Source organism: Haliotis asinina, chromosome 7 (assembly GCF_037392515.1).
Source record: "Haliotis asinina isolate JCU_RB_2024 chromosome 7, JCU_Hal_asi_v2, whole genome shotgun sequence".
In the NCBI taxonomy this organism is placed as follows: Eukaryota; Metazoa; Mollusca; class Gastropoda; order Lepetellida; family Haliotidae; genus Haliotis; species Haliotis asinina.
The window spans coordinates 14,819,310-14,829,131 of NC_090286.1; the positions used below are offsets into that span (position 1 = coordinate 14,819,310).

Below are 9,822 nucleotides of genomic sequence, written 5' to 3' on the forward strand. Positions count from 1 at the left end.
ACTCCACGCATATATAATCCTGTAAGAGTCCTGTACTCCACGCATATGTAACCCTGTAAGAGTCCTGTATTCCACGCATATATAAATCTGTAAGAGTTCTGTACTCAACACATATAATTCTGTAAGAGTCCTGTACTCCACGCATGTATAACCCTGTAAGAGTCCTGCACTCCACGCATATGTAACCCTGTAGGGTCCTGTACTCCACACATACATAACCACGCAAGAGTCCTGTACTTCCCGCATATATAACTAAAATTAAATATAAAACACATGTTTATGAAATTGCTAAACATTTTTATTCAGGAAGAAATAAATACAAAAGACTTATGTACAATAAAAAACGGTTTATTTACAACTTTGGCACTTTGACGGATCACTGTGACTCATCCATGTATGTAGAAGTACAAAGTTACAACATGGAACAATTTTTTTTCAAACGGTGCAAAATATAAAATGCGAATATTGGCCCAAACACTGGTGGTACACTGGTGAACACTCAGCCACGTAAGGGTCAAATTAATAATGTGTTTTGCTAAAAACTAACAAAGACTACAGAACATATTTAATCTGCCTAATAAATAGATGTAATGGGTTATAGTTCAGTCTTTGATTATTGTGGCATGATGAAGGAGTGAAATATTATGACGATAAACAACGACTATAAACATCTCAGTGAACACAACGTTGGAGACGACGTCCCTTCTGGTGCCAGCATCTATGGTGATCTCTGCAGAGCTAGCCTGTCGTGGTGTACCCTGTCATACACGAGCAGGAGACATACTGATGTAGACAAAGAGGAAAGTATAGGAACAAGTGTGACATCTAGAAATCTACATGCAACTGACACATCTGAAGTAGTGTAACACGGGGGAGAGATGACCTTCCTTAACCAGCAGGATGACATCAGGCTGCCAAAGACACCTGGCGCTGGATTGACCCAAGGTATCCCTGAAACAAACGAACAGTAAGATACAACCAGATACTGTCCCATATCGTTGGATATATCCAGCTACAGTAAAGTACAGTAAGATTAGTCAGTATCTGAAACAAAACAATACATGAAATTATCAACTCACAAAACATTCAGAATACCCAACATGTCTACGCAGAGAGTTTGTAGCCCCTGTGGACTCTCTTTATACTATCCAGTAAGCTTCAGAACTGAGTATTGTCTCCTGAGACGTGCGAGTCGTACCTTCAGTTGTTCAGTTAAGACATCTCTCACCACGGGTGGTCTGTTGCTGCTCCACCAGTCAGGCATGTACTACAACATAACAATACATACATACAACAGATGCAGCAACACAGGAACCTCACGGCAACCATGGGCACTCTATTTTGACAAGGGGGCATCGCTCAGTCAAAGTACCGGTCCAAGTAGAAGAATGGATCAAACATTCTCTTTGTTGCGCTTACGTTTACAACAACAAGTGACTGCCATAATAACAGAGAGACAAGGGACAATGAAAATGGTCTATATTTAACATGTGCTACTGACGTCTTTGTTTATTAAGTTTGTTATTGTAAACCAAAAGTTACTGTGTTCTGTAATCTGATTGGTTGAAAAACATGATTAAATGGTATTAGATTCCCGGAAACTGAAAGACTATTCACCGCGTATTGACACGTAAACAATTGTTTTGTTGTGTCATCGACAGTGGTGACGTCATTCAAATCATATTGTGACGTAAAGTTAGAATGACGTCACAAATGAGCAAATCCAGATGCTACCATGAGAACCAGCTGAAACGGCCAGCTGATGACACTTCACTGCTGTGTCCGTATTCGATGTAAACGAGTGCAGACACTAAAACCCCTTTGGTTTACTTTTGTGTTTACAATGTCGATAAACATCATGTGTTGGCCAATTTCCGGGACCGACGGCGTCAGCCGGAGGTTTCAATTGAAATATTCCCGTGCTTCAAATACTCAATAACACCCGGAAATTGGCCAACACATGATGTTTATCTCCTAAATAATAAATGTTGTAAATGCTATTTCTATGGAGGGCCTTGAAGATACATAGTCTTGTCAATATATCTTTTGTTCAATTCGCACTTACGTATCATTGGAGAACGAATTCCCTCAAGCTTTGCTATAAAGATGCGCCAAACAATGGCATTAAGTTCTTAACATAAAGATAACACATTCGACTACCACGAGGACATAAGATACGGTCTGAGCACTGCAATTGTGTTAGAAACGATGCAAAAAGCGTTAATGTATGCACATGATAAATACTATTCATAAGTATGTCCAACTTCAATCCCTCTAAAGAATTCCACAAGAAATTCCTTACCGGTTACTTCCAGATGGTCCGTAACAGAGGCAAAACCAGATATATGTAATATTAAATAAAGTTTCGTGCTCTTGCTCCTAAATAAGACCGTTATGCATCTATTGAGATGGGCGTCACAAGTTACATTGTGCGATATTAAACAATCACCTTCCACAAGAAAGACGCCTGGTCACATGGTTTACAGACGGTTTTGCCCATCCCTGCTGCATCCTGTTCACACTTGCATGTTTGGCACGATGGCGGAGCTGCTGTCTTGGCGACACGGGAAGCAAACTTCTTGACAAACTCTCTCTTGTTCTTGGAGCTGCTATCTTGCAAGTGGGTGGAGTCGAAGACTGACCCGTTAGAATTCAGGGCAAGCTGAGAACATCTGTCATCTGGCTGGACCAACTTCTTGAACAGATCTTCATTGCGTGTTCTGCGAGACCTCATGGTGAAAATCTGCGCTAGATCCATGCCTGTAGATGGGACGGGAGATAACTTCATTAACGTGCCCTTAGTCTCGGTGAGTTGGACTGAGTTATGAAATGCACTCATTTTAAATATAAAGGTATGGACGTTCTGCTGAACGTTCTATGAATCTAAGTAATATACATCTGCATATTTCCAGCGAGCCTGTTTTCTGAAGATGTCAAGACACTCAACCTATATCTAAAAATGTTTGATGGCCGGATCTCACACGATGTCAAGACACTCACCATATATCTGAACATTTCTGACAGGCCTGTTGTCCCTGATGTCAACTGGCTTGCTGCGAAGTACATGCATGACGAAACCATGAGCTTTCAGTATCCCGTCTATGTCAACGTGGGCTTCAGTGGCCTCACAGTTTGAGGCTGGGATAAACAGGATGACCTTGGCCACACCAGTCCTGAAGGGGTAGTTGGTGGCAAGTCGAATGGCGGCCAGGCCGTCCCCTGAATGCTTGTTGTCTGAGTAAACGATCCCTTCAACGCCTTTCATGAATCCCCTCGGCTTGCTGAAGAGCTGGCCGTCAAATGTTCGACTATGTTCCGTCACTAGACGTCCGGGCCCTCCGTAACCAACCAAGCCATATTTATTTTGACTGATACCTGTAGGGGACAAAGATGAAAGAAAACTACAGTCTACTTTTGAAAACTACGCGCAATATAATTATGAAACTATTAAAGGAATTCAGTGTGTGTGACAGTGACGCGTGCGTGTGTGTGAGATTTAATGTTGTTTTTAACATTACTCCACTAATCGTTAATGTTGGTGACGGTAGTGTATCTTTTCCGGGAGGAAACAGATCGTTATCGAAAGAGTCATGGATGCCTTGTAGCAAAGGTGTGAGGGAGTAGTGTTTCAGCGGTTCAAATGGTATTTCAGTGTATCACGTTTGTTCGTGTGAAGTCCAGGATGAGGTACTAAGTTGACATTTACAGAGTGGTATGAAAACTCCAGAATGGTTCTGACAAAATTACCACTTTCACTTTCCAGCTACGGGGCATAATTCTACACTATAAAATGCTGCTTTGTACAATGAGAGTAGCACTTAACGTATGGCCACCCTGATACATACCAACAGTCCTGAGTGCGGAGTCAACTTCAGTAACGAGATCACCAAGTGTTGTTGCTGTTAATTTCTGTGTATTCTTCTCTTCAAGAACCAAGACCACGTCTGCGGACGACGGTAGTGGCGCCTCCTGGTCACACGCGGTCAGCTGCACGGACATACCGCTTCTGATGGAGGTCAGGTCGCTGGTCAGGGCACAGCTCACTGAAGGAGACCAAACGGCAGAGTGAAGCGCATTGTACATGTAGTGATTGTTTTTGTGAGAATTTTCATACAGATCTGGTCTCTTCAGAATGGGGAGAAGACACAAAAGTTACTACTGACCACAGTTCGTGGGTACACTGAGGTAAACACCACGGGTTCTGCATAGATGAGTGTACTGCGCAGCTGTCCTGCAGCTGCCATTGGTTGGCGTGGCTCCGGCCTGGACGTAACCTACACAGTCGTGAAGGAACTTCTCAGCAGGAACCTACAACAGCCAACAGATGGACTCTAAACATGGACACTCTCTGTTGTCTTTTAACAGCATTTAGCCGTCAGTGAATCCATACTACGATGTACTTGACGTCCCACTTACCACAGAGAAACATGGTCTGAACGGTGATGCCTGAGCTTTGAAGTATGCAACACACTCTGGGTAGGCGGAATGCACGTCGACCATGCTCACGTCGATGGCTTTGTTGGAGACTCTGCATGATCCGCGACCAACCTCCCAAGAGTTTGCGAAGGCAGTGACATCAGTCAGTTTCTGCCGAGTGATGGAGAGCATGTCGTTACTGCCCTCGTTGTCGAATGTTCCCAGCAGTCCGGCCACCCTACCGTGGTACCAGCCGCTCAGTCCGATGGTGTAGATGTCGTTAACTGGATCTACCTCCACAGTCAGACCAGTACCATCGTCAATGGTGATGTGATAGTTCTCCCTGATGGCTTCCACCTTGCCCTGTGTGAAGGGCAACTCCACCGGCCGATCATTCACCAGCACCTGCAACAGTACGAGACAACAAGAGTCAACCTCTGGCACGCCCAAAACCAACTTCAAACGTCATTACCGACTACGATGCACTAGGGTCTGGTGTCATGGCCAAGATGGAATCCATACCATGTGATAGCTTACAAACGTTATTTGACAGTATCACTACAATAAATTAAAACCTACAAATTGGAACACCCCAATCTTTTAAAGATGACAACTTTGGGTGTTCCGAGTCCTAATAGTTCAAGACCAGTGTCAAAAACAGTAAGGTACATAATTTTGAGAGATCCCTCATTGGCTACATTCTCTGTGATGTTTTCAAAAAGTTGTAAAAAATTGTTTCAAGATGTTCATGTGGGTATTTCCGATATGATACGACCCTCATTACAAAAGTATTTGCTGCAATCTTGGCTGTCGCACTGACAGTACTTGTATTTTAACAAGACTCTAAAGATTTCGTGTTGCTCCACATATGGTTTTAACCTTGTAGTCTGTGGCGATCTCTATGTTGATGCCGCTCAACATGACAAGAAGTGACTTCTTCTTTGGCGCACGCATGTTGTTGTCGTAGTTGAGGACCACAGTGAAGGTATCGTTGACCATGTCACGTGTCAGCACGTAGCTGCAGCGTCCAGCAAAATCAAAGTGCCTCTGGTCAAATGTAATGAAGTGTTGGTTACCCACGACCGCTGCATAGGCTGTGAAGAGAACACCTGTGTTATAACGAGACTTCAGATCACGGATATCTAAATATCATCAACTTGAAATACCATCATCAATACTTGAAATTTTGTCAGATTGGCGTGTAGAACATCCTGAGATGTAAATAAGGCGTTTATCTGCAATGATAGTGTTATTAAAATGTCGACTGCCAACATCCCTGAATAATTAATTCTAACGAACAGGTTGATATCCATTACTGTGAAACAATTGTTTAGAGAATACACAATATGAATCAGTCACTGACTGTGCAGCGACTATGCGCAGTGACTGTGCGCATTTGACTCTCCCGTTCTGTATCCGACAGCTCCATGCCGACTGCCTTTATGGCTCACCTTTATAAGGTGGCATCCATGTTGATGAGTCCAGCGAAGGCACAAACTTGTAATAGGTGTCCCACACAGAGTAGTTCCTGCCAGGGATGTATCTGTTGGCAAAGGTCTTCATCTTGTGGACGTAACGGCGGATGTTGAAGTCCGGTGCTTCTGCCAGAGACTTGAGAGGAATCGGCAGATATAGTTCCACCTGCAGCTCTCCATTCAGTGGGTCATACACAATAACCCTGGACTTGTCAAGGTCCACCAGACTGTCCTTCAGTTTGTTCAGTTCCATGAAAATCATGTCGCGTGATGCCTCGTACAGCCTGAGCATGGTGAGACGGAGATTGGAATCCAGATCCCAATATTTGTAAGCCCAGACCAGCTGTAATAACATACAATCATAACATGAGATTCTCAGGAGGGTTTAACCACTGTACCACCGTACCGCATATATAAAGAACCGTGAGGGAGTGAGTTTAATTTTACGCCGCACTCAGCAATATTCCAGCTACATGGCGGCGGTCTGTAAATAATCGAGTCTGGACCAGACAATGCAGTGACCAACAACATGAGCATCGATCTTCGCAATTGGAAACCGATGACGTGTCAACCAAGTCAGCGAGTCTGACCACCCGATCCCGTTAGTCGCCTCTTACGACAAGCATAGTCGCCTTTTTATGGCAAGTATGGGTTGCTGTAGGCCTATTCTACCCCGGGACCTTCACGGGTATAAAGATCAGTGCACAACAAGCATGTAAAATGACAGGATAAAACGGTAATACAATACCTGTTGGTGGATTTCGTTTCCAATACCATAGGCCCGTTTCAGGTCATGATGGATGTTTAGGGATTCAAATGCTTCCTTTGCCTTTGTCTTCATCGCCTTGTACTTGTCTCCCAGCTCCAGGGAATCCAGGGCCTTCTGTATGGCTCGATCTATGATTTCTCCATACTGTTTGTAGTCCACTTCCGGTAGGCTAGCAACGCGAGACTTCAGGTTGGCGTAGGTCGCCCGGATGCCTTTCACCTTTGGATGCTCCATGACGGTGGTCACAAAACCTGCATGACATAACACACAGCATGTGAGGACCCTCACATACGTGTAAAACTTGCATGACATAACACATGCCATGTGACGTACCTAGCATACGCAACAAATTCGAGTATATATCGGAGACAACATTTTACAGTAATGATAATCTGCTCTCATAGTATGCTACTGTTGTGCTGCTAACTGGAATGTTAGACACCCACCTTTTATTCTCCTCTGCAAAGAACGTGTGTTTGTAAGGTAAGACCTGTACAGCTCGTTAGATGCCTTGTCCATCTGGTATGTCCACATCTGGAACTTGGCTGCACTCGTCTGGCGGAATTTCTGAACATATGACAAAATAAACATTTCATGGATATGTAATAATAAACACCTGACACAGCTTTAATTGTGCCCTAGTTATATGTATGGCATATAAAGATTTCATAGTCTACGTTAAAAAAATAAAGAATGCCATAACATCAACATGTCTGTAATCACATGCCATACAACATCCCCCCCATCCCCGGATGTATGAGTGTACATGTGTGTTACGATCCAGTCAATCTGTTATGATACTTTCAGTCCACTGAGACTAGTACTCTTAAACATTGCACTAAGGTTACCTTAGTGACTTACGACCATCTTAGTGACTAATGCGTGAATCAACCATATACACACCTTGATATCATTGATGAGCTGATCTACAAACTGCATATATTTCTGAGTGATCGGGTAGTTCTTAAGGGTGTGAAGCAGTTGTGTGAAGGTCCTTTCAGTCGTCACATAGAACCTTTCAAATTCGTCAACAAAGTTCCCAAATCCGCCACTGAAACAGACATATGCCTATAATAATTGCTGACAGAAACTGAAAAGGAAATGTTTGAATGAAAAACAGTCCCAAGCCGATATTGATAAGTTCAGTTTAAATATCTGATATCCTATATCCATTATGGAGTAAGTTTTGTCCCCTGTCTCTACGAAAAAACCCGACTAAAGGACATCGGGTGATCACAGTATGTGATGACAGATTGTGTGGACCGTTGCAGTATGTGCGACAAGGATTAAACAAGTCTTTCAGTAGCAGTATCACGGCGGGCGACACACACGAGACCTGCTTCACTCATTATTCCCCAGGAATCGAGTCCAGGCCTTGAGTCATGCAAGTGAAAAGGCCTAACAAGGCAATGTACTGATAAACAAGACAAACATAAATTTAGCTTTATATGTACGGTGGGATAGCTTAGTGGTTTAAGTGTTGGCTTGTCGCGGAGGAGATCAGGGTTCTATTCCCCACTTGGGTACAATGCGTGAATCTCATTTCTGGTCTCGTGACATTGGTGGAATAAAGTGGCGTTAAACCGAACTCACTCACTCAGTGTATGAACGTAAATGTAAGTCAACTTACAACATCTGGTTGAACGCGCCATTGACAGCATCGCCCATGTCCTTGATAAACAAATCGTTCCGTCTATACGCTCTGCGCACTTCCCGTCTTACTACGTCCAAATTGACCTTGGCATTCGCCATTTCCTTCTCTAGTAGAGTAAAAACTGGTTTTACTTCATTGAAGATTTCGTTGGCGATTCTGTTGTATTTGGCCGTCACTTCCTGCCCCATAGCCTGGGACACTTCACTCGCGGCTTCGTTCATCACATAACTGTACACCATCACCTTGGACGACACAAATTGCTGCAGCTCAACGAGAGAGTTAGGCCTCCAGGTAACGCGGGTGTGCAGGATGTGCGACGAGTTGAGACGCACGGCTACCCAGCTCTCTGGAACACGCTGCTGGTTGACCTTTCTGTAGATTTCAGCTTGGACGGCTGTGTCGTTCACGTAGCCCGCCGACACGTGGATGCTGTCATTAGGATCCTCTGGAAGCAGGACACGATGTCACATAGAAAATGTCGGTAGCCTATACGGCCATACATGGCCACAAACTAGTATCTGCATCTTGAAATACTTCGTATCCATTATTAATTTTGAACAAAATCTGGCAGCGGCATTGAATGTAAGATATTTAACATTTCTGAGAAAAATAATCAAAGAATCATGATTATATGGGAATTCATTTTTTTAAAAATGTTACACGTACCAGAGTTGTAGGCAAAGTCAAAGTTGAGTGTTTTCCTGTCAGTGTCGACCATGATCTCTGTGTTGACAACCTTGTTGTGGTCGTAGGTATTAGTGAGTCCAAAGTGGTACTCAATGCCCTTATACATCCAGCCACTCAGTACCACATGTTTCAGTGGGGAGCTCGCCTGCAATCGCCAGTAGTCAATAAAATATAGCTGCATCAGTATGTCTCATACCAGCTCATCACATTTCTCTTTTATCATAAAAGTACATTCTAATCCGGAATTTACATTCAGATAGAAGATTTAATGTCATGTCAGACGCTTGAAAATTAAAGGCATATTGAGTTGTATTGTCCAAACGCATATTAGGCAACATTAGTACGAACGTAAGGTCTTACCTCAATATTCATCTTATTCAGTTTGTGGTTTACGTCACCCCTGAGGACGAAGTACTTCTTCTCCCTGTTCCGTGCTTCATAAGACAGGAGGAGGCCACTGGAACAGGTCGTGGAGGTCTTGCCCAGGTGTGTGTTCAACAGTAGGTTGGTGTAGGTGGAAGGGTGATTGATGCCAACAGACACGGTGTAGTTGTTGTGACCACTACGCCCCAAATTCTCCAACTTTGTGGTGAGAGTTAAAGCCTTACGTGGATCAGGAGAATAAGTGAATACCGTTGTTCCGTCTACCAGAACGTTGCCTTGGTTTCTGATCATGGATGTTTCCAGTTTGTAGTCCTATACACAAGAATGCATATTTCAGATATTGTATAAAGGTTTGTTCAGATCATGCAAGGGTTTGAAATTCGATCTATCCATGTATTTTGATGTGGTTGTATCATTATTTCACTTAACAAACGTTT

General features: G+C 43.4%; 1 protein-coding gene across 1 annotated transcript in view; it reads right to left on the reverse strand.

Annotated features, from left to right (window-relative positions):
* Positions 1 to 276: 276 nt before the first annotated feature.
* Positions 277 to 9,822, reverse strand: part of LOC137291417 (uncharacterized) — a 32,175-nt gene continuing 22,629 nt past the window's right edge. Inside the window, exons 21-35 of the mRNA XM_067822750.1 lie at positions 9,362 to 9,697; positions 8,981 to 9,146; positions 8,291 to 8,759; positions 7,564 to 7,711; positions 7,107 to 7,227; positions 6,640 to 6,911; positions 5,868 to 6,234; positions 5,296 to 5,510; positions 4,417 to 4,821; positions 4,164 to 4,308; positions 3,846 to 4,043; positions 3,001 to 3,375; positions 2,450 to 2,760; positions 1,199 to 1,267; positions 277 to 951 (exon numbers count right to left, since the gene is read on the reverse strand). Coding sequence (XP_067678851.1) covers positions 907 to 951; positions 1,199 to 1,267; positions 2,450 to 2,760; positions 3,001 to 3,375; positions 3,846 to 4,043; positions 4,164 to 4,308; positions 4,417 to 4,821; positions 5,296 to 5,510; positions 5,868 to 6,234; positions 6,640 to 6,911; positions 7,107 to 7,227; positions 7,564 to 7,711; positions 8,291 to 8,759; positions 8,981 to 9,146; positions 9,362 to 9,697 — 3,642 coding nt within the window. The 3' untranslated portion in view covers positions 277 to 906. The remainder of the gene's footprint in view (positions 952 to 1,198; positions 1,268 to 2,449; positions 2,761 to 3,000; positions 3,376 to 3,845; positions 4,044 to 4,163; positions 4,309 to 4,416; positions 4,822 to 5,295; positions 5,511 to 5,867; positions 6,235 to 6,639; positions 6,912 to 7,106; positions 7,228 to 7,563; positions 7,712 to 8,290; positions 8,760 to 8,980; positions 9,147 to 9,361; positions 9,698 to 9,822) is intronic.